Here is a 27,599-nt window from a genome sequence, read left to right as displayed (position 1 = left end):
CGAGTATGAGTATCTGAGGTTTGTAATGTTGGTAGAGTGCAATTAACCGCAGGAAAAGGAGACCTGGAAACCGAGGGCCCGCAGATGCTCATTGGAAACCTAATAGCAGAAGTTTTCACACTACAAGAATCGAAACTAAGCCATCTTTCCCTGGAATCGGGAGACCCTTTGCAACAAGAGCTCGTGTTCGTTTAGCTCTCCTCTTTGAGGACATGCTTTTCCAGTGCTGGTAAAGAGCTACATCCTCAAGGCAGACCTTCGTCGGATGCAATCTATCGGTGGAATCCTCAGCAGCACCAGGCTCGTCGAAAGCAGCACCAGGCTCGTTGAAAGCGGCACCAGGCTCATCCGCAGCACCAGGCTCGTTGAAAGCAGCACCAGGCTCGTTGAAAGCAGCACCAGGCTCGTTGAAAGCGGCACCAGGCTCATCTGCAGCACCAGGCTCATCTGCAGCACTTGGAAAAGGGACAAAAGATTCCCCAATAGCGGGCATTCCATTAGTCCACGCTTCTGTCAACTGTCGCCCGCCAGCTATCCCGTCCAGTGGATTTCCAATCGATGCCTTCACCTCCGTGTTCCCATGAATGCGTATCTGTTCGCAGTCGCTCTTCCCGTCCTGCGAGGTGAACTCCTGCGGACGGAGGAGTATCTCGAGCATCATTCTTGTCACAGTATTATCGAAGTAATGATCCTGACCAAAAGCCTTGTAAAGTTCATCCACATCGAACTTTGACTTGCTAGACCTCAACGAGTGCCGGAGGTTTCTTTCGATATACTTCGGAAGCCAGGTTTCGTCCTCAGGAAGGTTTGAAAAGACCTCACTTGTAGTCCGCAGTATATCGGATATAGACATTTCTTCGCCGAACCGTTCTATGTAATCTCGGGCAAGGGCCTCAAGAGAGGGAAGCTGGTATGTTCTGGATGCCTGGTAGATAAGGACACTTCTCCTATACTCTCTCATCGCACTGGATATACCATCATCGACTGGCGAATCTATTGTCTCGTAGCACCCTGAATATAGGAAATGCACAAAGGTATGCCCAACATCCTCGTGAATATAAGGCAGGGTAATATATGAAGACAAAACCGACTGCTGCTCAAATTGCGGGCATTTCCGAAGACAATATCCCAGAATGCAATATTGCTTGTTCCCGATCGTGGCGGTCACGACTGGGCCTTCGTATGGTCTATGAAAAGTTAGATAAAAAGTCGATTAAATGGACAACAGCACTTACGATGACAATGGCTGGACATAATCGACCTTTGGAGATACCTGGACAGACATCGGATTCAGGGGTTCCTCTTGGGCTCGACGCTGCTTAGTTTTCTTCTTGACCATTTTCGTCGGTCCTTGCAGTAAGGAGAGAAGGAAAAACCCGGGTCAATTTAAGGAAATATTCGAAGCAGCGGAATGTGTGCCATGGCTTCTTAGATTTTTGGGCGGCAAAAGAGGGAAAATGCCAGGATGCAGGTATGAGTTGTCCTGCATGCGTTAACCTATACGTACCATCATCGCCAAATTCTCCAGAAGTTGCGGCATGTTGTGATGTGTCCTTGCATTATCACAGCCATTGAAAGGTACAATCTTACCATTTACATGATTATGATTGATTACATTTGGCCAGTGCAGAAGCTTTTACTACTTATCCGCACCAGGACCGTGAGCCTCGTCTTCAGTATCGCGCTATATATTCCTGCAATCGGCCATATTGGCCAGCATCGAAACCTTGTACATTCCGGCATGACAATCAATGTGCCTAAAGCTGAAAGAGAAACTGTAGTGGCGATGCTGGCAGATTCAATTCTCAAAGAAGTCGTCTGCCTTGCTATAGATTGCATCATTTGGTACTGCGAATTCTGGTATTGGGAGCTATGGGAACCGTATCGTATGAGTGGTACTCTGTTCTCCTTTCTCCATCCCAGAGCCGTGTGGCAGGGACCAGATCCTTCGTGCGTGACGAAACCTAAGGACTGAAATAGGACGCTTCAATATCGCGTATTCCAAGAGTCGCAACGAAAAGTTCGATCTCCATATTCTCCACTTATTAATTTCACATTGAAAGATTTCGCACATTACCGATGGCGCCGAGAAGAGCTGATCCTAGTACCCAACGGCAAAACATAATTATCGTGAGGCCGTTTCACCATCTCGTTGCTGATTAATTTCATGATAACGAGGGACCCAAGGCATCCAAAAGAATCTAAGGTGCGAACTATCTCTGGGTCTTGGATAAGGTCGAAGACATGCCTCGATATAATGTCGGCAATCACTTCCCGAAGAGATAATTCATGTTGTGGTACTGACGTCATGACCTTTTGCACGACTTCGTTAAACATAGGAGAGCACCAGTTTTTGTCTGCCCATTGGGAGAGCTTTAGGGTAGCCAGAGCTTTCAAAGGAAGGATCGCATACTTATCAGCAGCGATAAACACTTCAATATTGTTGAAAGCAACTCGATTAGCTGGCTCTGAGATTTCTGGCTTATTTTCCGAAAGAGATGAACTAGAGTCATGATCACAGATGGCAAGCGTCGATATCGGTTGATGATATTGAAGAATGTGCCCATCCTCATTATAATCTCGGAGATAGAGAAAAGATAGAACACGTTCCATGGTCTCTGGAGTGTCGTCTTCAATATTGATAGCTCGATCGATGGATTCCTAAGAATAAAGTAAGCGACCAAAGATATCCTCCATTTCCAAATAAAAAATACCTTGAAGCCATCGCACATCGCGCTATAGAAATAGCTTGACTGAGTGCACACAATAGCTTTGTGAACTCTGAAAGTAATTCCTTGGCAAAGAATCTCCATGTCAGAGAATCGGCCTCGTAGAAGTAGGTCTTGCAGGACATCCTTGAGTTCAGACATGATTGCTATCGCGTCCACTGGCACTTGATCTCGCACGAGGAAGAGAGTTAAGATAGAAAACCGGACAAAATTAAATCTTCGCCCCAACATAAGTATTGCGGGGAAAATTATATCTGACGCGTAGACTGTCGAGTGATGAACATGCGGGGGTCCCATTAATGAGATCCTGTTCTTGGTATTCCAGTACGACAGAAAATACATTTGATTCTTAGTCGCTGTAATTGTAAAACAGGGATGATTGACAACGAAAGATTTTTGAAAGAATACATGTGGTATGATCACCATCTCATTCAAGGTCCACAGTAGCAGGAGGATAGTTGTGGACGTAGGTATGCGAAAGATAAATGATAGTAAAAGTAGAGAGGCAGCAAAGAGTTTAAAACAAAGCTTCGCGGAGGGCCTCAGACTGCTTCCCAAGTCTCATCCATCGATTCTTATTCTGTCGCAGAACATTGATTAGTACCGATAGAGCTAGCTCATTATAGACATCATACATACTGTGGGCGGTACAATATCTCGACCCACTCTCTGCCCAGCTCGTGCAGCCTTCTTTCACGCATTTGATAGCAGGGCTTGGCATTCTTGTGGATTTCAACCGAAAAGGATACAAAAAGAATCAACAGTTGATCGACACAGTGAATAAGGGATTGTGAAGAAGTGATTCGTGGTAAAATGAGCAACCTGCGGAAGTCAACCTCTTTTTAACCTTTCGGTGACCAGAGTCAGGTGTCAGTTGCAACTTCTGATGTATCGTCTGCTTATGGTTTCTCGTGTGATTGTCACACAAATGAGGGGTGTAGCCTATCAAATCTTCTAGCTAAGCGCCATATGAGCTGCTCCGTATGCAATACTTGGACCAACGGAGACTTTTGACTATGATAAAGAAGAAGTAAGGACTTAAGTTTGGGTGACAGCGCTCCAGGTAAGAGCTCTAGGAGGTCTGCGCAGTCGCCACGTGTCAAATTAGCGGTGTGCTTAAGAATCAGGTTGTCCACAATAGACTCAAATTCAGGCGAGCCATGCCATAATGACTCATCACATAAATAGCAGACCCGCCCGAGTTTTCTAATTTCTGTGGTCTTGAGAGATACAAGGCAAATGATGATGTGGCTATGTGATATTCAAGATTGCAACAAACCCTCTGTTCGCATATACGGGGAATGTGCTCTGTGCAATCGTCATCTTTGTGCGAAACATCTGGAACCAAGTTACCATACCTGTCCGAGATGGGAGGTGAGTCCAAGACAACGGCATTCTAGGCCTTGCTGATTCTTGTGAATAGGAAGAGGCTGAATACGACCCCGCCGCCAGGAAAGCCGAACAGGATGAGATCACCAAACTTATTGATAAAATCAACATTCCTGCGCTCATTTCTCGAGCATCAGCTCTTCGGGGTGGCCTTACTTGCTCCATTTTGCAAGACCTTAGATATGACAGATCAACGCGAAGCTCAGTCATGGGAGGAATGAATTACCATATCGAGATATCATTCGATGATGGCATCAGTTGGCTGGCGCGTGTTCGAAGGTCCAACGCGACTTCGCCGCCAGCAGAGCTACGAGATTACATTCTGCGCAGCGAGGTTTCAACCCTACATTTTCTTGGTGAAACTCAAGTCCCAGTTCCGAAAGTTTTCGACTTCAATTTTTGTGAACCGAACCCTATTGGCGTTGGATATATCCTAATGGAGAAGCTGCCAGGAAGTTCCTTGCGCTGGTCTCTGGCCACTCCCGAGCAAAGGAAAAAGGTAGCAAGTCAACTTGCAGACATTTATATTGAGCTAAAGGCTCATCCTTTCGCTATGACGGGCTCTATGCACCATCCAGGCTCTTATGATCTTGGACCATTTGCTCGAGAGTCCTTGACTGACTTTCATGATTCCCAGATGAAAGCGCTAGGTCCTTTCTTCTCCATTGAACTATACTTTAGCGCACATATCCGATTAATTTTGGATCTTATCGTTCGACAGGAGTCGTATGTCGACCGGGCAGTCGATGCGTTTTTGATTCATCGTTTTCTCTTGGACAAGGTCCCGGAAGCTTGTTCTCAGAGACTTCTCGACGACGGGAAGTTCTACTTGAAGCATGCGGATGAGAAGGGGGACCAAATACTTGTTGACGAAGAATTTAATATTACTGGAATTATAGACTGGGAGTGGGCGTATACAGATTCAAAGTCAGGAGCATTCAACTCACCGATCGTCCTGCTCCCTGTTGCTGATTTCTACGCGGGTAAAACCTCCATTGGTGAAGACGAAACTTTTTTTGCAGAGTGCTTTGAAGCAAAAGGGCATCCGGATCTCGGAAAGATTGTCAGGAATGGCCGGCTCATCCACAGATTTCGATTTTGCTGCGGTTACGACCTCGCAGATTGGGAGGGATTCCTTGGGCTCTTTGCCGGACTTTTGGGAGCCATGGGCATCACTAGTGATTTCCATTGGGAGACTTGGAAGGCAGAAGCATTGGAACACTACAAAAATGATCATCAACTCCAACAAGTGATCGAAATGTATAATTGAAACATGCTGGTCTCGCCAAAAGGTGACAAAAAAGGAACAAAATGTCAGTTTGAGAATCAAGATGGCTATTTTTCTTTAGTACCTTGCTCCATTTCAATTATATACCACGTTCGTTCAGACAAGAAACCTGCCGATCAGAACATTTCGACTCACACAGTTTTCAGGCAGTTGCCGAGCCAAAAGCAACGCATCGAGGAATGTGACCAGGAGACGGTCGAGTGACCTGCACGTCAGTTTGCCAGCAAGATGCCCGAACAAGTCTTCAGCCCAGCAGAGGTTCTAACATTTCTTCTGGAGCGCAAGAAGTCACCCTATGATGCTGTTTCTGCTGTGGAGAGCTGGGTGGCGGAAGCAAAGCATTGAAAGGAGAGAAGGAAAGGAAGAAGTAGGGGGTCGTTGCCAAGTGAAACGTGAAAAATATACGGAGAAGCTGGGAAAGTGAACAATCTCATTGGTCAAGGTTGCCGAGCGGTGGGCGCTTATCGCAATTTTTTCGATTAGTACACGACAGTCCATAATATCGGTGCTGAGGCTTCATAGTCGAATCAATCATTTCATATCATTCATAGCATCACATAAAGTCAAGTCCAAGAGCCAGAATTGGGTGATCGATTCGTCACTGTCAACACATATAGGATTGTATATCACCTGAGGCCAGTATATGCAGTGGAGAAGCGGGCATCAAGAATGATGATAAAAATAAATCCTGATTGATTCAGGCAGATGCGGCCGGAAATGCTGCATGCTTCATTATCATGCGTAATTGAATTGCTAATCCAATAAGATTGAGCACCCTTCACGTCACACGAAGACGTTTCGAACCAACTGTCTCTGGTTGACGGTGTCGTCGTTTTGAGGCTCGCGGCTGCTGCAAAGTCGGTCGACGTTTCAATGTGGAGCGGTGAAAGTCGATGATCATTGCCCGCCCAAGCTGTTCATTCCAAAGAACATTCTCACGTCGAAGGTCTTCGTGGATGATTCCCAAAGCTCTGATTTCCTTGTTCGATTGGTGAACCCTCTGCAGAAGCTCAGGCGTCAGCTCCATCGATGCCATACTTTCCCCCCCCAGGCCATCACGAGCATATGGCGAATCTCTCCAGCACCGTGAAGGAAATAAATTTTTGCCAGGTCGATTGTACCCAAGAAAACAGGAACAGCGGACCCTTGTACCTTACGCAAAATTCGGTATACCTCCGCTTCGCGAGAGACTTCTTGCCACAGCCTAGTTGTGGTGCCTTTTCCGACGACAGTGTAGCCGTATGTGATACAAGTAAGTTTGAACGGCGCGCCGTATGCCCCGCACCCTCCGAGGGGTTTGCATCGGTCAATGTTTTCGTCCAATTGTGCTTTGAGTAGACGGACCAAGTCTTCTGAAGTAATCGGATGCTGCTGATCATCCTTGCTTCGACGATGTAGCATCACATTTGGACAACAGTCGTCTAGAAGACCGCCAGACTGCAACCCGAGTAAACATTTCTGGGTGCAGAATTGTGCGCCGCGGTGGCGGGACTGGCTGTCTGGACCCCTACCATCGATTGTCTCTCTTTGTCGGGCCACGCGTTGGACGGATGGAGATGACGGAACTTGACTGAAGGTTCGTTTGCGGCGCGTTGCCGGATTTGAGTCGGTGTCGGGTGATTGTGACGAGTGTAAGCGATGCCTCACATCGGATGGGGCACAGCTAACTCGAGATTTAGAAGACACTTGACGTGATAATGATTCCGGGGGCTCTGGCGGTGATGACGATGGTTCATAGGTCGAACCAGAATCTGGGCTTGGAAATTTGGGCGCGGTACTGTCGGAGTTGAGAGGAAGTTGGCGGAATTCGTCTTCGGGAATGCGAGAGCGAGTGTGATCGAAACTGGTCTTCCATAAAGGAATGTCTGGTCGTACGGAATTCCTCCACTCCTGACCTCGCACAGGCGAGCGGAATGCCATCAAACACAAAGACAGTGTTCTTGCGACAGAAGTGTTTTCAAGGGTAGCTTCCATTTCCATATCCACTTCGCTATTTGGATCACATAGAAAGTAGTAGAGCGTGCCAGGTTTATCATGTGGAACACGGAGGAGCACCCGAGCGACCCCGTTGGTCACATAGGAGTACTCTAGCCCCTCCTGAATCATGACATGATACTCCTGGACAAGAGCGGAGCAGACAAGTCGCTCGGCGTTGTACCTCAGCTTGGCTGCTTGGTTTGTCGGTATTTTGTTTGATCTGACCATATCCTTCCATAGGTCCATTGGTCGCAGCCCCATGCGAAGGGTGGCCAGAGAAAGCTTGTGGGGTGGCTTATACTCAACAGATGTGAGGAGAGTGGTAGTGTGATCGTCGACACGGTGGATGCAGAACTGATCAGGTCTTGGGTGGTGTACACTTGATGGTTGGCTTGCATCTGCTTCGGGAGCTTCGTTCTCGTTTAAGGAATTCGTATGGTTGCTGAACTGGATTTCATCGCCGAGACCGAACTCGTTGCGAGCAGCTGGTAGTTTGCACAGCTCGGTAATTATGTCATGGACATGTTCTTCCACGGCGAAGCGCTCATAGGCCTCGAGTTCTTGCTCGCTGCTCATCGGCTTCCGACCAAGTCGACGGCCTAATCCTTCTAGCTCAGGCAAAGATGAGAACAATTGAGGCGCCCCCCCGGGGGTTAACTGGAGATAGTTGTAGACGGATCTGAAAAGCTCCGACTGCAGTGCTGAGCAGTCAGCCCAGTATTCCAATCGTGTTGGGCAATGTTTTCCCGTGGGAAGGGGGATTTTTCCGGTTGTCGACCGAGATGGTGTCTCGACTCTCAGCGGTCGGGATAGCAGTTCATGGCAATGGCGTAAGAATTCCACAAAAGTGGTTGGTCGGCTGAGCTCTTGAAGTTGCTTCTGTCGGTCTTCAGCCTGCTTCTGCCGGTCTTCAGCCTGCTTCCTCCGCTCTTCTTCCTGCTTGTGTCGCTCTTCAGCCTCTTCGCGTCTCTTTTCCGCCTGCAGAAAAAGAGTCTTGTAATCTGGCGATTTCTTGTTGGCCATCGATTTGTTAAGGGTCCCTTGAGACAATCGCGACTGGTCTTGGTTGGGGGCTGATGTCAGCTGATCACGATTTCCGGTGGAAGTATTTTCCCGAGAGATGACAAGGTTTCTGGTGGCTAAATTTAGCACCTCGAAGGTATGATAATATTCCCGTTGTCAACAAAAAAATCCACAGCACTCATAAAAATTGAATTTTCGCAGGCATCAAAGGGACTACTGTGGAGGCAATTGCAATTCACCAGGTCGGTCGCCTCGCGCTTAGTCGTGAAGGTCGCATCTGTCTCGCCTCGGATCGCTTGAGACAGACATGTGGCAGCGATCGTAAGGGCAAACAGAGTGTGTAGTTGAACTCGAATAATGTTTGATCCATCCATTGTCGAAAGTTAGTATAAAGTAGAAAGACGAATGACACACGTTGAAAGAAACCTAGTAGGGAGTCCCTAACTTATTCACTTGGACATACCAGTGACACAGGATATTGAGCGGTCGCCATGTTCACGAGGCAGTCACAAGCTACGTGTTTGACATGTATATCCGTGGAAAATCCCAGCTCCCTTGGCCCGCCAATACAGTTATGAGACAAGGTACGGAATTTCGATTAATGTAAACTACAATATCCAGACTGATACAGGAAATATTTCGTTGCTGTTCACAAGTCGAAGAGTGCAAGCGGTTGCACCGGTTTCGGGACGTACTGTATCTGCCTGATGTGTGCGAGACTACTCCCGCATTGATGAGCGGGAAAGTGTGATACATGTTCTGCTAGATTGTCCTTCACTCCGAGATCTACGCCGAGAGCTCCGGAGGAAGGTCGGGAACGCGTTTAACAGCATGACGACCTTATTGGGAGGACCTGGAGAAAGGGGAACTGCTTCACGTGCCAAGACGGTGGAGGCTGTCTTGGACTTCGCTGAAGCGTCACAGCGATTTCGAAGCCGCGCGCCATGAGGGCAGCAAGACAAGCAATAAGGGCTACTAGGCCACGACAGGCCCCGACGAGGCTCTAAGTTCGTTTTGGAAGTAGTACACGAAACATGTATTCTAGATGTATATATAATTGTGGTAGCCTGCATATCACTTCGGTGAGGGGTCAGGGTAAATGAATTACACACACACACACATACTGTATCTGCCATACTGTTGGTATGACCGCAATTTGTGATGGAAAGTGTGTCGCAGGCCACGCCGCTGGTAAAGGAGAAAGAACTACCAAGTGGTCTAAGTTATGCAGCCCTCAAAGCCCATTCCAGACTCAAGGTCGAATCTCTTCAGCTATCGGATACGACACGATGACGATATGAATGTAATTTCATTAGATGCTAGAGTGCGTCGGCGGCTAGGCATTGTCCATTAGTGGGCTGACCGATCTATGTGAAAGCCCATCTTCCGTATTGCGCGCTATCTAACCGTTCCTTCGCTTTCAGGAGGTATCTGGCAGAATGCCTAGCTAACCAACAGGGACCCAAAAAGATGCAGAGTGGCCTTCTTATTCTCTTCAATAGACTCCTTCATCTCTCGGTACTCGTCGCAAGGTAGCCAAATATGCCATTCTTGTCGTACCCATTTGGCCTTCGATATCTTTGCATGCCGAGCTCTGTGCTTCTGCAGAATGCTGAACTGCTCGGACAAAGATCGTAATTCACGGGCTTCGAAACATTTATGACAAATCGTGTGCAGATTCAGACGTCGTTTAGCGGGTAGTAAAAAGACCAGGCATAGGCGTAAAGTGATCCCAGATCATAAGGCACGATTTTGAGGTCCAGCCGGTGAAAATTCGTAGTTCCACAACTGACACAAGACCAGGTAATTCTGCCCCTCATTATGCTAGAACTCAACTTAGCTTTAGTACGTGTACTAATAGAAAGGTGCTTACTTACTTGAATAGGTACTATTGAGCACAAAATTACTTGACGGTTGGTTTCCCAAGAATTTCAGAGAACCATATCATGTGCTTTTAAGTAATCTCTGCTTAAGCCGGAAATTGTGTCGCAGCGCAACCGATCTACCCAGGCGTTAGAAACGTGTGTCGCGGAAGGCACCTCACGGGATACACTACTCGTCCAAAATAATCACACTCATTACACTCACTGGTAGCGCTGAGCGACCAAATAGTAAATTACTAGAGAAGTCAACTTAGAAGACTGTTTGTGAGCTTCACTCATAATTGATGCATGTGCAACATGAAGTATCCTACAAGCCTGCCAATGGAAATCCTCATTCTGGTAACAAGAGAACTACAGCCCAAGTCGCTGAAAAGTCTCTCTTTAGTGAACAGAAATTTGCGAGCCGCTTGCGCACTTATGCTATTTAGAAGATTTTGACTACTCTTCACACATAAGAGCTTTTCATTGCTAAGGGAACTTGCCAGGTCCCCTTATGCAAGTTTTGTGGAGGAACTCGAGTACCGAGTACCGAATCTGTATGATCCAAGTAAGTTTCCTTCGCAAAACGCTCGAGGATTCAGTCAAGTGAATCAGTCTTTGACCATAAATTCAGTGATCCAGAATTGGCTCTATTTCACTGCGTGCATCTACACTCCTCCTGAATACAATCGCGACCAGAATTGTTTCGCAAAGTTCATTCGCTGCAGAAAACTCAATTATAAGACTATATATACGCGATTGAGAAAAGTGGCACTTGAGCAGGCGTCTATTCTCAGAGATAGGCGTGATTCTCGTATATGGCAAAGCTCCTTCCCCAAGCTGAAAAAGTTACGTACAGTAACTCTTACTTCTATCAAGTCGTCGCCGGAGTATTCTGTATTTTGGTGAACGACTGTTCATCGGCGAGGAGTCTTCAACTACAATTCATATACAAGCAGTTTTTGGAGGTATAGAAGCGGCTTTTCATGGTCATGTTGCCATCGACACCATTGAATTTCGTCGCCTCTCAGGACATCCTGATCACCGTACTCTGAGGAAATTGATGCTTCGCGCCTTGAGGAATATTGCAAATTTGACTTTGGTGGAAAGCGAGTGCCCACTTAACTGTCTTTTCTCAGAGATGCTCCCACGTTTGAAACAACTTGAATTACGAGGTTGTTGGCTCTCAGGTAACGACTTTGCCCAGCCCTTGCAAATACAAGGATTATATGAGCAGCACACCGACGAGATTCCCAAGAGATTTATTCTTTGAAAATTTGACAAACTAGTGCTGGTACGGAAGCACCTCGGAAAATGATATTTTGCACGGGTTTGCAATCTGAATCACAAATTCTAAGTATATGTGAAGTAGATGGCTTCGCCTTAGTGGTACAAGTTCAAGAAAAAGTCGACGTCAGTGTTGCTGGCATGTCTGTTTTTGATCACCAAGATGTGGCTTTGGCGCTCGTCGCTCTTGCTAGAGCCCAAAGCTCATGCATGAAACATCCAACCTGGCATATTAGATTGTGCTCTGTATAAATTGCGGTCTTGAGTACCACTAATTCCCCGACCAAGTGAGTTATTTCCCTTACCCGATCTACCTGTATGATATGGAGCATGACTCGTCCTCGCGCGGAAATGAAAAGCGTGCCTCTTGGAGGTCCAAGTGTCGAAAGATTCTTTCCCAGCATATTTGTAAGGAGGGTCCAATCAATTGAATCGCCTGGCCAATCTAACACTGCATATCTATAAGGGGACACACTTGAAATAAGGGTACAACCAACCCACGTTCGACTCAAGACCGACAGAAGCCATCAATATCTATGGAAGGTGGAAGATCCATCCCTCCTTCCACTTTTCAAGAAGCATCTCAGCAAGCATTCTGTGGGAGCGTACATTGAACTTTGTGAGGGTATCAACTCAAGGTTTCGGGCTGTTCGTCGCACACCAGTAAGTCAGGCTCTTGATAGTTACGGAGCGACAGCATTTTGTGGACAACTGACGAGCAACGTAAGTAGTTAGTGAGCACCAGAACAAGCCATGATCTTCATTCAGATCTTGACCGAAGACTTCACGTTCTTGCCGAGCGGTTGAAAATTGCACAGAATGACAGTCATCAATTGAAGATGTCTGGCAAATCAATGGAAGATGAATTGAACCGCAAGAGTGCTGCTCTAACAGAAGCTTATTCGACGATACAGAAACTTCAAGAGGACGTGTCAGATTGGATGGCGATTGCGGAATGCTACAAGACTCGCTGTGACAACGCGTCGGTTATGGCGAGCAATGTAATGGCATACTTACAAGGCAATTGTACTGACATGAGTTACTCTCCAAATTGACAACATAATCAGTGGTACCTGAAGTCCAAGTACTGGTGGTTACAGGGATTATGATCAACATGTGGTCCCAAATTGTAAACTAGATTCTGATTGACCCATCGCATTGCGTTCGACCTCGTTAGATTATAGACTCGTACTGTAATTAGAGCGCTTTAAGCATCCATACTATAGAACACAGTTGGTGCAATGAATCTGACGAATGACTGAGAGTTGTTCCAAGCAACCTCGACACGTAAGGACCTAGGTGGCGTTCCTCGACCTCCGTAGCGCGCTTTGGTGGCCGTCGCGGCACGTTTTTAAGGCTTTGCGGCACGCTTTCAGGCTTTGCGACATGCTTTCAGGCTCCACAAGCACGAACTCAAATTCAACCAAACACATCAAACGGCTATAGGCTGCGAAATTACCAAGAAGTTATCTGTGTTAGGTATAAAGCACTGCTGGTTCGAACGTCCTGAGAAGAGGCAGGTGCAACTAGCCCATCAATCTCCAACCAACCATTTTCCCACGCGTCTAGAAACAATTATCAACATGGCGAAGCGGAGGCAAAGAAGAAGTCGGGATGCTCGTGAAATTCAAACCCCGTTTTCGGACAATGAGGACAGTGTCAAGCCTGACAATATCGTACCGAAACTATTACCCAAGTCTGATGGTATGTCTCTCGACCTTGCTACTTTGAATTGTGATCACAATAGTGATCGTATCTGAGGGATAGAAAACCAAAAAACGAAAAAGAAAACTGGAAAGAAGACCAGATTCGGGAGGAGCCCGACCAGGGCGGGAGACTTCGCACCAAATGCTGGTGTTCACGATTCGGCGGACGAGACAGACCCAGATATCATGGATCTGGCTTCGGACCATGGTGGTATGGCTGAACATGAGCCTTCTCCAGTCAGCGAAAGGGTGAAACGCATCATTCGAGAAGATACCTTCGCTCATTCAAACAAGATGATCAAGTTTCTTGCGACGGAGGAGCCCGATTACGAAAATTGCGAGAGGTTTTTCGAACATCTGAACCACAAGATTCACAGCGCCAATAAGGATGATGGTCTCCCTGAACTTAGTGGTAGTATACCCCAATCATTCTATCCTTCGACGTATCGAAACTGGCGAAGAAAATTTGAGGAAGGAATAGAAACAAAGTCCTCTGAGTATGTGATGATGGCATTCAAAAAGACTCATGAACTCATCAATAGGTTCAACGAAAGGTGTCACCTTCCGCAAGAATGGAATCTCGATCGGGAGGTCATGAAAGAAGAGGCCGAGATTAAAGGTCTTGAAATTGTGAATGACAACGACTCTATCGCCGACGAGAAGTCTACAGGACTGAATGACCAGTCCGATGTAGATGAAGATACGGCAACCTCAAGCCAAGCATCAAGCCTTGACAACAATGGCCCTACAGGCCTCGATGCCTTGGAATCACGAACCATAAAGGAGCAGCGTAAATTATCCACGGCTAAGGTCCTATACTGGTGGCCTAAAGGAACTGGCTCCCAGACCTTCGTGAGATATGGAGACCACAAGACGCCTATTTATCGAATTCGAGCGGGGTCTTATGAGAGATACAATCGTCATACTGTTCCGCGAATCTTCCCATCGAGGGCTCGTGGCAGCGCTAAGATCATCAGTTCCAAAAATGGACTTGAACATGAAGTTTGGAAGTACACGCGTGAAGACGTTGAAGATATATTGGGGATCGGCTGGAAGATTGAAGAGGACGATGAAGAAGGCTTCGATGCTCTTGATGCCATACAGGCCACCAAGGATGCGTGCTATCCGCAGACCCGCGCTCTTGTGAAATGGAAAGATGGCGCGATCACGCTTGAGACACGTTCATTCATTCGTCGTATAAGTTCTGGATCCAAATTAGACGCTGACCGAATGATATTCCAGAAAGCTGTGGAGCTTGAAACGGCATACCGCAAAAAGCACGGACTAAGCGATGATGTGGACAGTAACCACAGTGGACAAGAAAGTGATGCGGACCAATCAAAAGACAAAGCGTATCGAGACAGGAGCAGACGCCACTCCCGATTTGCCAGAAGAGGATCACGTGATCGCTCTCCCGAATCTGAAAACACTGACGCAACTATGTCGGAGAGCGAGCCAAGCGTGATTCCCCAGAAGAAGCGACCAAGCAGGCGCCGTAACGAGTCCAGTGAGAGGTCCAACCGACGGGGCCGCGATGAAAAAGAAGAAACAGCGACAATAATCAAGCTCGAAAGACAGCTTCACCAACTGCGAACGAAACTGGCAAAGTCAGGACGGTCATAGAGGCCTAAGAGATGGACTGCTTTCATATCCATTGTACCTCTGTTTTTTTTCTTCAAAAGTTGATAACAGAGGTAGGACTTGACTAGTCCCTGAAGTCGAAATGTCTGGATTCCAGTGGTTTCTTGTCTGCCGTTTCAATTGCCCCAGAATAAGCTCCTACGTGCCTGTCGAGAGGGTTTTCTCTCCTGCTGTCGTCTGCAGGTTTTCCCTCTCATTTTCCCTTTTCTCAGCGTCTCGTTTGTATATCCAAGCTCACCAAAAATCTATCTTTAATAGCCTCCTTACTATATTTCTGTGACCGTAAACAATTCCCTGGCAGAGGGTGTCACCAGACATGGATGTAAGCTCGGGAGTCCTCTGCCTTGCCTTAGAATTATTCTCACTCAGAAAGTATCTGATGCACAACTGACTTAAAATTGACTGACAAATCATATCTATCTTTGAATAAGAAATAAGGATGACTACTCTACTAACAAAAAGAAAGTAGTGAACATATTCGAGATCTTAACAGAATAGCAATTGCAATGCGGTAAACGCCGACTCAATGATAGAGTTGCTTCTTCTTTGTTGTTGGTATATAACCCCAAATAAGATCGTTAGGCAAAAGTCTCGGAAATAGTTAAGTAGTACCATATGCAAGCTAGCACATCAACTGTGAAGGTAGGGCCCAATCATTTAGCGCCATCAGATGATCGAGTATTCTGGATTTCGAACGCGAGGCTGACATGCGACGTAGAGCGGACATTAATAGACAAATCTGAAGCATAACCACGGTAAGTCAATATTATGAGAGCTTTGTGACTCGGCGACATGAATTCTACGATCTTTCCCCAACCCATGAAACTTTTTATAACCACCTCCAACCTATCTACGATCCAAAATCCTTCTCTTGTGAAGGGCTGTAGCAGAATTGATTCAATTATACTAGGCCACGTGCAGTTTACAACAATCTTGAGGAAAGAAGAAGGGACAGGACTGGTCGCGGTCCTTAAGAGTATCGATCCCGTTTCGGATGGGATCCTCTAGAACCTCATGATGGAATCGTTCAGAATCCTTCTGCCAAGACGATATCCGAAAGGCCATGGCACATGGTTTACCACCGGGCACTGGCCCGTCACAGCAAGCTTTCCAGTACAAGACTAACGCCTGTCAACATCTCGAGCATTCACGAATTCTGCGCACCAGACAAACAGTTCGGTAGAGGAATTTTTTCAATAAACAATAATTGACCTATGCCCTTAATATTTCAAGGTGTCGCATGTCAACATAGAGATAGATGCATTTTCTTCTCAGCTACACTATCGTCAGCAGGATTTTGGCAAGGACAGAGGAAGAGAGTTAATAGCCCTTACGTTCAACGACCTAAAACTAGGTTAGAGAGGCCCAATTCGCAAACGACACGAAATCCTCGAAGGTAACGCAGAATGTGCTGCTAGGATCTTCACCTTCCTCCAAATTCGTGTTTGCTGAAACAGCTTGAGCAGTCCCGTAAAGATTTGAAAGGGCCTGGTTTAGCTGCGTCAAGTCAGGGCTGTGTGAGAGTTGATCTGGGGAGACAAGTGGAGTGTTTGATGGTGCCCGAGGTCCTCCGCTGGTATTTATAGGCTGCGTAGGGGTGGTGGCACCGGGGAAACGCCGTGCGTCCTTCGAAATAGACTGAATCTCATTGAGGGCCATGTCGTACGTTCAAAATCTCGTGGAAGGTAAGAGAAGGCAGTTCAAATTGATAAGAAATCGTGATTTGCTCTTTCTTATATGATTCTGCTACTGGTCATCTTTTTAATATTGAGCGTCCATATTCTGCAGGATCCCATATCTCATGGCTAGCAGTATTCCACAAATCTGGTGGGCTATAGAAATAATGACCGACCAACAAAGGCACACTTGGCGAGCTTGATGTAGACAGGCGGCTGGTGAATATTTTGTGTGAATATTATGCTTGGAAGTCTACGCTGATGACCTTAGGTTTGAGAGAAATTGACATAAATTCGATTGACCAAGGCACGAGCTGAACACTCCGAAGCTCACCACCATGTCTTGACAAAAAGATTGTCAACACTGTCTGCAAAGAGTTACCCTATTGTAATCAAACCAAGACACGACGGGCAACGATCTTCGAGCTTTGTGATAGACATATCTCATGATGAGGCATTTTGATATTCAAGGTAAATACAACCGACCCGACCCTGGTTGTTTGGCTATTGTCAAGTCGATTTTCTAAGCGTCGACTTCATCACGCGCAATATTCTAAAATATCGCCGGGTGATCTGAACGATGGGTTTTCAGACAAAAAACCGAGTAATATGTGAACAAAAGAATACCGGCTTGTCCCTATGAGCAATGCTAGTATTTGCTTTTAACCCGTCGTTTTATTCCCGCCTTGTTTCGCTATGCACAACATGTCAGAGAGATTCGTTCATCTTCTCAAAAGCGGGTTGTGTGACTGGAGTAAGATGAGAGATGAAGGAGAGTACCTGAATAGATCCAATTACCATATCGGTATTATTGAAAATGGCTCGTATTATAAGTCTTGTCGCAAATGACCACTCGATATAAGGCTGAGGTGTTTCACTAGAAAGGCCTCATTTAGTATTTTGCCTGGTAAGTTTCACGATTGAAGGCTTACATATAACAAAAGCTCGCGAATCTGGCGGCAAGAAATGACACAAAATACCAGCGTAAAGTAAAGAAGTAGAAAATGACCTAAGATCGAGCCAAAGGAGAGAACTTCTGATCTTTGGTTATCCATCTCCGAAGAAAAAGAAAGGCACATAGTCAGTATAATACAGACACAGATAGACATATATAAGTAGAAAAGTATTTGTGGGGCTAGTTCGGCCTTTTAAAGGCACGGATTTTTCATTCTCCATCTTCGACTCGTCGGGCACAATTTACACCTGGCTCGTGGCTGCTACTTCTGACTCGTCTTCCAATACCCAGAGCCAAAGATTATCTATAAGTAGTCCGCTTTGGCGGCGTTCCGGGCTTTATTCTTGAAGATCAGTAGCTCTCTATCCTATTACGGGGACAAGTCCGCATGATGAACACAGAGATTTCAATCTTAGTTGATGCCGTGAATGACTACTGTAAGTATTGTGACCCTAGAAATCTGATTCTTAGGCTAATATTCCATAGTCAGCGACGCAGATGTCCAGTGGAACCTTATTGGCACCAGCGCTAGCCCCGAGCTGGAGAATCTTAATCGCTTTGTCAATGAAGTTTTGACTTCTAGTCGCGAAGACTCGATAAGGGAACTCTTGTGCGAGGTCCTACAAGTTAGTCTTTTGAATGCTCCTCAGAGTATAATGGACAGCTTCAAGGAGAGTTGTGAAGATAGAAACCAGAACGTCGCCCTTGTTCTTGTTATATTCATTGAACTCGGATTGATGCCGCCCCCGTCTATCATTCAATCCGTAGCCAAGATCATCTTGTGCGAGCCCGGAAATGATGTGACAAACCACATCCTGGAAGTGACGAGAGAAAGAGCCCCCGAAAACCGATTTCTATTTGCGAAAAATCTCGCGGTGCTGTTGAGTCAATTGGAGTGAGATTCCTGGAGATTGATGGAATGCACTATGCTGGAAGATTCACGAGGCACGATGAACGACAGGGTTTTGCTGAGAGCCACAAGGTGGAGAAACACTGGCGTCAATCTTTATGTCTGTATTCACGCGTAGTATAGCCGGCTCATTCTCATTCACCATTTATTGTACCTGGCGACTAAGAAGAAATTAAAAGAACTCAATCTAGAACTAGCATTCCAAAGACTGGTAGCTTATAATGGCACTGAGTATTCGGACTTTTCTAGCACCTAGGCCATACGCTATGATAAAAGGATCCAAATCTCTTTTCCGTCCAATTAGATATCATTGACGGCTATTAAGACCTCAGCGACGTATATGATGGGTATCTTGCGAAATTAAGAGGCCTCCCAATCAGAATGATGGACTGCATTTGTAGGGTGAACTGGAAGACGTCAGATATCCCCGCACACTTGAATCAAGTAAGACCACTCACAAGAAAGCGGTCTCCAGATAGATACATTGTTTTTCGCCGGGCCTATGCGGTTGTAATCGAAACACTCATTTGGGCGGGGAAGAACGGTGATACCACTGCTGATTGGTAGCTGAGCTAGGTGGGTAGAAGTAGGATGACGAGACAAATCTGGGAAACATCGTCGAACTTAGCATTCTTAGGGGCGTAATATTTCAAGTGCTGGGTGAATACCACTATGCTGTGTCTGGGATAGTGAAGCCGGCTCTTCATTATCCTCGAGCGGTAAGCAGTTTTTCAAGGTTCTGACGGGCTTGAATAGCAGAGTTCTCAGGCCATATGCCGCAAGTTCGATGCAGGTTTCAATTGTTTTTTTGTCGGAGACCTCGCATTCAAGATTTGCTTCCGGCTTTCTTTTCCAAACCAAATCGAAGAGATAGTAGGGGGCATGACGAATTGACTGTGCCCACTCCGAGAACAGGAACCGCGGGGACATGGTTCACAAGCAAGCGACTTATGATAATTGTTTGAACTAGACTTGAGCAATTTCGTATGAGGTGATTATGGACAATGGAGGCCATCGTTGCACGGTATTATATCTTTCATAGTCTATCAGCAAAGAGATATCTGCTTGAAATAAAACATAATCACACGGATCTCATAGCACCGCCTGCACATTTCATGTCAGAAGAGTAGTCACCACTATTTTGCCCTGGAAGCAACTTCCCTGAGATATTTCTGGATATCCCTTATCTCCGTGCCACATGCTTTCGATACCAAAAAATAGACATAGCACTCAAATGTCGAATCACAAGTAGTGAGGCTGACTACACTCTTATACCACGTTTACGTTGACCCATTGCCCATACATACGTCAGAGACTGATATTACTGCAACTGGCGCTTAGTTGTTAGAATTGTGCTGGCAGAGTCTGACATAGTAACGTTTACGCTTACAAAACTAGAAAAATTAACTCGAGCTCAAGTGGGGGACGCACACAATCTTTCAGTTCCCAAAAAATTTGAAGGGTGGATAAGATGGATCTTCCTCGCCAATAATGTTTCGATATTCAAGCATCGGCCTTCAATGGCAGACGGAAATACAAAAAGCGAACATCGGCAGACGTACATTTATTTGGATCCCTTCTGATAAAATACAGCTACACGGTTAGGTGTAGCCGCAGAAAATAAGAGAAGGCTGAGGTCAAGATTACTGTGGGGGAAAGGTTCAAGGTTCTATCTAGAGCGGCAGAAACACATGCCATACAAACACCTTCATTAGCTCGCAAAGCGCTCCCTCGCCCCCAATAGAAATTTCACGGAGGACCACTGCAGCCTGGCTCTCTAATTAGGCGAATGAGTTCACTAGGTTTCCCAATTGCAGTGACAATAAACCCCTGTAATGGTGGTATGGCGACCTTTATCTGCCAATCTCGAAGATCATCCTGCTCATCGCTGCGTGTCCCAATCGGAATAAGTGCTTCCATGAAACCTTCCTCCAACCCTGCCGAAGCAGTAATAGATATCATAATGGACCCTACCCTTTGAATCAAAATTCTCTGGTGCAAATAATTAGCAACAATTGTCAAATTTCGAACCTCCTCAGGCACTTCGAGACATATGTTGCCGATTTGCTCATTCATCCGAAGTAAAAGGGCCAAGCCAAGATCGTGTTTTGCCCATGTCAGATTTGCGCCATGCATCAACAAGGCAATATATATCTCGGCAAGCCAGTAATAAGACCTTTGGCATGTATGATGACTGAGGAAAAGCATAGAGCAGGCTCTAGACAAGTCAGGGTGGATTGGACGAAAGCTGGGCCCCGTGACATTTTCTATCTCCAGGATGATAGTAGCTTTCTCCAGATTCTTGTCAGCTTTACCGGCTCGTTAAGGGAGAGAAGCTCGATTCTAACATTTAGACACTGGGGTAAACCAGTTAAGTGGTAATGGATTCGAGTCATCAGCCACTGTAGTTGAATCCAAAGATGGTGAAGTCATTGTTCTCTAATAAAGCCTTTGGTGAGGGGCTTTATTTTTGAGAAGGCCGGTGGGATAAGAGTGTCTCAGTGCTCTTATCGAGCTCTGAGCTTTGACTTGGATCAGTGTGATTGAGTAAGAAGAATTGAATCTTGTCGCAGATGACAACATGTGTATTCGCTGCGAGTAAAGCCATTATATGTTATAGGTGATTGTTGGGTCATCAACTTAAGGAAAGTTTGATATCTGCAATTGATACCATCGAGAATATCGTAGAATCCCAAATTGAGAACGCGATCTGTTTCTGTATGTCTTGCGCTTCATCAGTGTCATTTTGCGTAGCCTTCCTCTGAACAGGGAAATCCAAATTTGAGAGCCTATTGCTTGTGCTTTCGTTGGCTGAGGGGGGGCAATTGTATTGAGGTTGAGTCGACAAGAAGTTCGAATGAAAGATCCATATTCGATTATGGGAGGAGGAGGTACCTTTAGGTAACCAAAACATGAGAGACATGAAAGAATAGTTCACGGTGAACTATTCCCTTGGATCCTATTGGTCGATTTCCGGGGTGACAGGTGACACTTTGTTTAGAGCTTCGTGATTAGAATGTTGGATCCACTCGTCTGAGGTCCGAGCGCAAGCATTCACCTGACTAGAAATCGCTGGTTAGAGCAGAAATCCATCCTACGTCTACAACGTCAAGTGTAGGGGTGTGAAGAGAAAACTTCAGTCCCATCGATACCAGTCTGTGGTGCGTCAGCTTAGCAAAGCAAGCTGCCCTGGGTGGACAATCTGATTGAAATAAAAAGTACATTGGTGATGATTCCATTCGCTGGCTTGCGTAGCACCACCATTTCACTCTAGACTTCAGGAGAATAAATGTAGCATGGTTCTCTGAACATGCATACCAGGTCGCTAGGCTTCCCGACTGCGGTAGCAAGAAATCCCCGTAGAGACGGTATGGCGACCTTGATCTGCCAATGTTGAAGACCATCTTGCCCATCAATTATTGTTCCAATAGGACTCAATCCTTCCATGAAACCCTCTTCAAAAGCACCCGATTCTTCAATAGGCTTTAAATCTTGCCCCTCTCTTCGAACCCAGACATCTCGGTGTAGAAACATAGCAATAATAGTCAAGTTGCGAGCTTCAACGGGCAATTTGTGGCTCTCATCATGCAGTTGCTCGTTCATGCTGTTGTATAAGTTCCTGCAAAGATCGTCCTTTACCCACGTCAAATCAACGCCACGCATCAGCACAGCAATGTATATCTCGGCAAGCCAATATCCAAGCCCTCCACTCGGCTGATGATTGGAGAAGAGCGAATAACAAGCATTAGACAAAGCCGAGTGGATTGGGTAAAAGCTAGGTCCATTGGTGTCTTGTATCTCTAGAATCAGAGTAGCTTTTCTCGGATTCTCGTTAGTTTTTTCCACTTTGTCACGTCGGAGAAAATTCTCTCTCACAATTTGGCACTTGGGCAAGGTAGTAAATTGGAAGTGTATATGATTCATCCGTAAGAAGTGAAGCCATTGATTTTCAAAGAAGTGATGCAAGATTGAGCCGACTTAGAAGGAGAACGAGCTAAGCTGTGTGTCGGTGCCCTTATTTATGTGCTTCTTTCAGATTTGACGCGATCGACGGGAGAAGAGTCAATCAAATACATACGAAATCGATAACCGTGGAAGGGCGATACGCACCCGCCCGGCGAACATGCCAGCCAAGCCCTATGTCGTCGAGCTTTTACGAAACGTGCATGTATTCATTAGAGTGAGAAGTACATGTCCGAAAAGTCTATATTCGCTCCCAAGTTAAAAATCAGTCGAGGTCAATTGACCCTTTGTGAACAGTGTGTAAGCTTACGTGTTGATGATTTCTTGTCTTACCTGACATTTCTGCAAATAGAGAATATTTCGCTTCCCATTACGTTGGCTGACATTTGTGCATTAAGTGGATCATTCACACTTTTCCTGACAGAGGTGTTGCTGTGTGGTTTGGTCTTCAATTGATACCGACTGTCAAACTACTACTAAGGGTTATCCTAGCTTTGAGGGACGAATGCTTGGAGCAGGCGCCTCCAAGAAGAGATGTCTCAAATTATAAACCGCCACTGAATGCAATCATATTAAGTGTTCATAGGAGAGTGCAGACAGTACAATCAGAAATGCAGTATGTTGTGAGTTGGTTTTCATGATCATTGGCTACAGCACAATTTTCAATCTGCCATCTGTCAGCTATTTCGGCTTAGGATACCTTGTCTCATTTGATTGCAAGCACATGATAAAAAATGATTCAATATAAACAAAGCTTGATCACGCCATTTAGTCCATTCCAAGACAGGAATCCGCGTAACAGAAACAACAAACAAACCACATCAAAATGCTCCCATTTCTTTTAAATCAAGCATTGCCAAACTCTGACTGGTAGGAGCTGCTTGGTGTCAAGCCCTGGCACGTCGGACACCTCCCCGGTCTTCCACTGTCGCCAGAAAGTACCACTCGCGGAAGATCTCGCGTGGTCCCATTTGCGGGACGACAGTAAGTCCTGCCGGCCCGTGCTTCAGCCGCTTGGCATCGTAAGATACCTATGTAGTGCGTGCATCCGCAGCCATTCTGGCCATTATAAAGCTCGTATCGAAGATGACACATTCTGTAAATGTCAACCAAAGAATTCAATTCTCCATGTGTTTTATCACTGTCGACATACTTTGACTGAACGCTGAGTATTGGATCGTGTACTTGATGTTCAAGCCCGAAAGGGAAACAAGGCAAATCCAGATGGTGGAAATGGGCAGTAAGAGGAGCTTTGGGTAAAAATTCACCGATATGGAGGAGAACAACGGATTCTTATATGCTTTAACTACTCTATCTGTTTCTACGTGTTGATATCGGTCTAAACTAATGAGAATCATGTATCGACAAGATGACACGGAGCATTTACCCATAGCACTACCGATCATGTAAGTGGTGAAGATTCCTGCGTGATATGCTAAAGACCCGAAAAAAGTTCACTTTCTTGGGTGCATACACAAAATTAGTGGCGGTAGGCATTCTTGATTGGCGCTCCGTACCAAAAGTACATTGTAGTCATTCTGGTTGAAGCTATACCTCCCAGATGGATGGTATGGCTGTCTAGGACCTGCAGCAGGGGAGATTCCATCTTGCCCAGGTATTTCGCATGTTTCATTATTACTCTCCCTAGATACGATCTCTCACATCCACGTACGCCCTTCAACAGGTTTCTCAGGCCGTAGGTCCCCGAATATCAATCCGTTAAGGAACAATGGCAAGAGTCTGGCATTATAATATCCGAGCAAATTAGAAATTGCTATCTAGTTATTCTGTATGACTCGGAAAAAAGAAGAAAGCAGCACTACAGCTTCGCCTCTCGATGGTCGGGTACAGCTTATGTGTAATATTAGTAGTGCTGTGGAGGCTGGGTTGGACTCGTGCAGAAAATTATAAGAAAAATATTCAGCGGTCTGCTTGCGTCATGGCGGAGATTAGAGATTACAAACAGAACCCCCGACCGCCGCTGATTGTATCAAATAGCAGGTTTTGTAAATCTGTCTTTATGAGTACAGCCTGTCATCCCACCACCGTGAGTCTCTTTCAAACAGTCGTTCCAACGTCTCGTCCCCAAGGGTAGGTTCTATCAGTGTATTGTCGCATCTTGCGCAGGAAGTTCTCGAGCTCGAGTTTGTTTTTGAATGGTACCATACGCCTAGAGAATTTGGTCAATTACCTGCCAGTAGTATGACTGTTTGGCTAGTAGACCTTCACTCACTTTTCCCCTTCAACATTAGCAACCCGATATAACTCATGACAAAAGTCTTCGCGTAGAGGTCCAGTATGTTCATCCTTATCGAGGTCGATGATTATATGAAAACGTTGATTCGAGTCAGTAATGTCGGGATTCGGAGGTTGAAAGTGCCAGTAGTGTTGGTGGACAAGCTTCTCTACCTCCTCAGTCGGGCGTCCGTCAAAAGTGAGGTATAAGTTGACACAATCGACAATATCAGAGTAGGTCATATCTGGAAAATCATTTTCACGAAGTCGCAGGATTACTCTTTTGGGTGGCATAAAGAAGTAAATGCTTGAGTTAGCTGACAAATCGAGGCGGAGGAAGTGAAAAGTTATCGCGAGCAAATTTTGAGTGGATTTGAGAGATCTTATATATCCAAGCCGCGAGCTAAAATGTGAAATTACAATAACCGACCGTGGCTACCTCAGCGGTTTGGACTTGTGCAGTAGGGCATACCCGCGAACGTATTGGTGCACATTGGCGCAGACGGGCACCTATACTCGATCCTTTTCCTCAGTTATAACGGACATTTGTAGCCCATGAATTTTGTACCGTACACATAGTCTTGATTTTACGGTATGTATGTACATATTGAAGAGGGTTAAGTGCTCACGGTAGTCTGGTCTCATCAGACAGGTCTAGGCATAAAGGAAAACAAAGCAGCACAACCAAAATCACCAGTTTGCGGTAGTCTCGTAACCTCTCACTGCGACCGTCCCAATGACATCAACAAGCCAGGAAACAGGCGGAGATACCATGCGCCGTCAGAAAGCAGCGTTCTAGGCGGGAAAGGAAGGATGTAATGATTACCAACAAGAATGGTATCTCCTGTGCTCGAGAATCATGAATGTAAAGACTGTCTTCAAGTTGGATAATTGTCCCGCCAGTTCCTCTTCGTAGGAAAACCCTTATCCCTAACCCATAAGGCAGCCAGGCTCCTAAAGGCCACCTACTTCTCCGCACTCATCAGGCTCCTACCCCATAAGACAACTGCGCCTAAGTACATATGCCATGCAAGCTTAGCGCGGACTGACTGCCATCAGCCAAAAACAAATCCAACCTCTGAGCCTTCAGAGCTAGGAGGTGTGGCCCCACGGCATGCAGGACAGCCTCCTGGTTTGAAATCATCCTGCTGGTCGATCGCTCGGGGAAGATCACGAACTCTCCCGGTTTCTGGAAGGCAGGGGTTCCGTTTGGACGTTGTAAGGCGACCCGGCAACGCTGAATTCCCGTGGAATACATATGACCACAGCCACCGCGACCATTGTATCTTTCGCAGAGTAATTCACACATCTTCTGCTAGTGTTAAAGAATAAGTAGATATTCGAGTACCTAGTGCGGTAGGGAGAGGGTTTCATGTACTTGGGTCAATCGTCCAATCTCGTACCAGGTTTGAAAGAGCACAGGAACTAGTCCTTCGGGAAGCTTCAGATGTAATCGGAACTGAAAGATGCGTCTGATTATGCCCTGCCAGACAAATTATTTTTGAGCCATACGTGATGGGGAAATAAGGTCTTTTGAATGCTTCTATGATCTGGACGTGATTGTAATAGCTCGTTCATGTGCATACATCTGCTCTGTAGATTGGAAAGGGGATACACATTCGCCTAACGGTCTCCTGCACTGCCAACCAATAAGTACGCCATGGTTGTGTAATTCAAGGCCATGAAGTCGAGCTGCTATCACCTCCAGTCTATTTCACCCAAATGATGCAATAAGTGAATGGTTCAAGAGGGCCGACTAGCTCAAGTAAATCAACAAAATGAGTTTCCGGCACATAGAGAATCCAATCAATCGCGTTTATCTGGTGTTCGTCGAGAGCCCAGGTTACCTTGCCTGGAGTGGACAGACATCTCCGCCAGCCCTGGAGGAGCCACGAAAGGTTCCCAAATTATTACAGCTATCGAGCGAAAAGAATAGTTCACGGTGAACTATTCTCTCGGGTCCTATTGGTTGAGTTTCAGCTATTCGGGGGACCCTGCCGTTTAAGCTTCGTAATTGGATATCGGGGTCCACTTCTAGTCCGCGTGAGAAACCAACACACGCTTACCCGTAATAAATTTCAGATATTAACACTGGCGGCTATATCGGCAGAGTAAATAAGGAGTACACACAGACCCATAATCCTCATATAGCATCTGGGTAGTGTCCCTCTCCCTTCGTTCCTCCTTCAAAAATTCAAGTAATGTTTCAACCTTCTCTCAGAATACTAGTCTCAGGAGTGCATACTCGATTGATTACTGGAAGCTGCTGGTGAGACAACTAATGATATATGGAGTATTGCATATCTCACAGGTAATCCTCGACATCATTCGTTAAATTGACTGGGATACTGCCATGTGCAAAGTGTGAAGAGAGAAGAGAACAACATACTACCGATATGCACACACATGGAGCTTCCGATGACTCTTCGGACAACAGGCATGCACACGTCATTGTAGAGCTGACTGTGATTCCCCATCTTCCTATTTCGAGAAAAAGATGGTTTTTGGAGGTGTAATCGATGCTTTGTGACTCCTCAATTCAATTTTATACCAAGGATACAAGATCGAAGACGACAGTCGTAAATAAGCGTCTTTTGTGGGTTTAGCTGCCGTGGAAAGAACCATACCGACCACACAGTATGTACGATGCCAAGAGTGTTTTCTTGTTTGTGGTTTCTTTCAAACTGGAATGGTGACCGAATATCCGGGCTCTATACGGAGTACATACCCTTCATATATGATCGATCTGGAAGAAACACTCTACCATGGAGAACCTGTTGGCGCCGAAGACATGAGACAAGTGTGTTGGGGAGAGTCCTACTCCTCTATGCAGATCGCGGGCCTATAGCGCACTAGCTCGGCAGGAAAGGCTGCTCTGGAGTGCGCTGAGCTAACGATATGTCTACCCCTGCCTGTGTCTCATCACGCGATTTCTATGTCTGAGCGTTGTGCCATTTC

The 27,599-nt window shown here is 46.0% G+C and overlaps 8 protein-coding genes across 8 annotated transcripts; 3 read left to right on the top strand and 5 right to left on the bottom strand.

Annotated features, from left to right (window-relative positions):
- Positions 1–115: 115 nt before the first annotated feature.
- Positions 116–1,339, bottom strand: N7539_007696 (uncharacterized protein; the record flags this gene model as incomplete). Its single annotated transcript, XM_056937297.1, has 2 exons — positions 116–1,187; positions 1,236–1,339. 2 exons carry the CDS (start codon positions 1,337–1,339, stop codon positions 116–118), a joined length of 1,176 nt encoding a protein of 391 aa, XP_056787162.1.
- Positions 1,340–2,073: 734 nt separating this feature from the next.
- On the bottom strand, positions 2,074–2,870 carry N7539_007695 (BTB/POZ domain-containing protein; the record flags this gene model as incomplete). The annotated part of the gene is made up of 2 exons (XM_056937296.1): positions 2,074–2,661; positions 2,715–2,870. The coding sequence occupies 2 exons, from the start codon at positions 2,868–2,870 to the stop codon at positions 2,074–2,076; spliced, it is 744 nt and encodes a 247-aa protein (XP_056787161.1).
- A 1,226-nt stretch (positions 2,871–4,096) lies between these two features.
- Positions 4,097–5,388, top strand: N7539_007694 (phosphotransferase family protein; the record flags this gene model as incomplete). Its single annotated transcript, XM_056937295.1, has 2 exons — positions 4,097–4,103; positions 4,157–5,388. The coding sequence occupies 2 exons, from the start codon at positions 4,097–4,099 to the stop codon at positions 5,386–5,388; spliced, it is 1,239 nt and encodes a 412-aa protein (XP_056787160.1).
- Positions 5,389–6,184: 796 nt separating this feature from the next.
- On the bottom strand, positions 6,185–8,406 carry N7539_007693 (uncharacterized protein; the record flags this gene model as incomplete). The annotated part of the gene is made up of 2 exons (XM_056937294.1): positions 6,185–6,406; positions 6,466–8,406. The coding sequence occupies 2 exons, from the start codon at positions 8,404–8,406 to the stop codon at positions 6,185–6,187; spliced, it is 2,163 nt and encodes a 720-aa protein (XP_056787159.1).
- A 4,732-nt stretch (positions 8,407–13,138) lies between these two features.
- N7539_007692 (uncharacterized protein) lies at positions 13,139–14,884 on the top strand (the record flags this gene model as incomplete). Its single annotated transcript, XM_056937293.1, has 2 exons — positions 13,139–13,259; positions 13,323–14,884. The coding sequence occupies 2 exons, from the start codon at positions 13,139–13,141 to the stop codon at positions 14,882–14,884; spliced, it is 1,683 nt and encodes a 560-aa protein (XP_056787158.1).
- Positions 14,885–16,252: 1,368 nt separating this feature from the next.
- Positions 16,253–16,561, bottom strand: N7539_007691 (uncharacterized protein; the record flags this gene model as incomplete). Its single annotated transcript, XM_056937292.1, has 1 exon — positions 16,253–16,561. The coding sequence occupies one exon, from the start codon at positions 16,559–16,561 to the stop codon at positions 16,253–16,255; it is 309 nt and encodes a 102-aa protein (XP_056787157.1).
- A 1,360-nt stretch (positions 16,562–17,921) lies between these two features.
- Positions 17,922–18,432, top strand: N7539_007690 (uncharacterized protein; the record flags this gene model as incomplete). The annotated part of the gene is made up of 2 exons (XM_056937291.1): positions 17,922–17,970; positions 18,020–18,432. The coding sequence occupies 2 exons, from the start codon at positions 17,922–17,924 to the stop codon at positions 18,430–18,432; spliced, it is 462 nt and encodes a 153-aa protein (XP_056787156.1).
- A 3,119-nt stretch (positions 18,433–21,551) lies between these two features.
- Positions 21,552–22,046, bottom strand: N7539_007689 (uncharacterized protein; the record flags this gene model as incomplete). The annotated part of the gene is made up of 3 exons (XM_056937290.1): positions 21,552–21,599; positions 21,666–21,713; positions 21,762–22,046. 3 exons carry the CDS (start codon positions 22,044–22,046, stop codon positions 21,552–21,554), a joined length of 381 nt encoding a protein of 126 aa, XP_056787155.1.
- Between the last annotated feature and the right edge of the window lie 5,553 nt (positions 22,047–27,599).

The sequence above is a fragment of the Penicillium diatomitis genome (assembly GCF_028827545.1).
Source record: "Penicillium diatomitis strain IBT 30728 chromosome Unknown utg000011l_segment0_segment0, whole genome shotgun sequence".
Classification (NCBI taxonomy): Eukaryota; Fungi; Ascomycota; class Eurotiomycetes; order Eurotiales; family Aspergillaceae; genus Penicillium; species Penicillium diatomitis.
The sequence above is the reverse complement of the archived record's forward strand: the minus strand, read 5'-3'. Positions and strand labels throughout refer to the sequence as shown.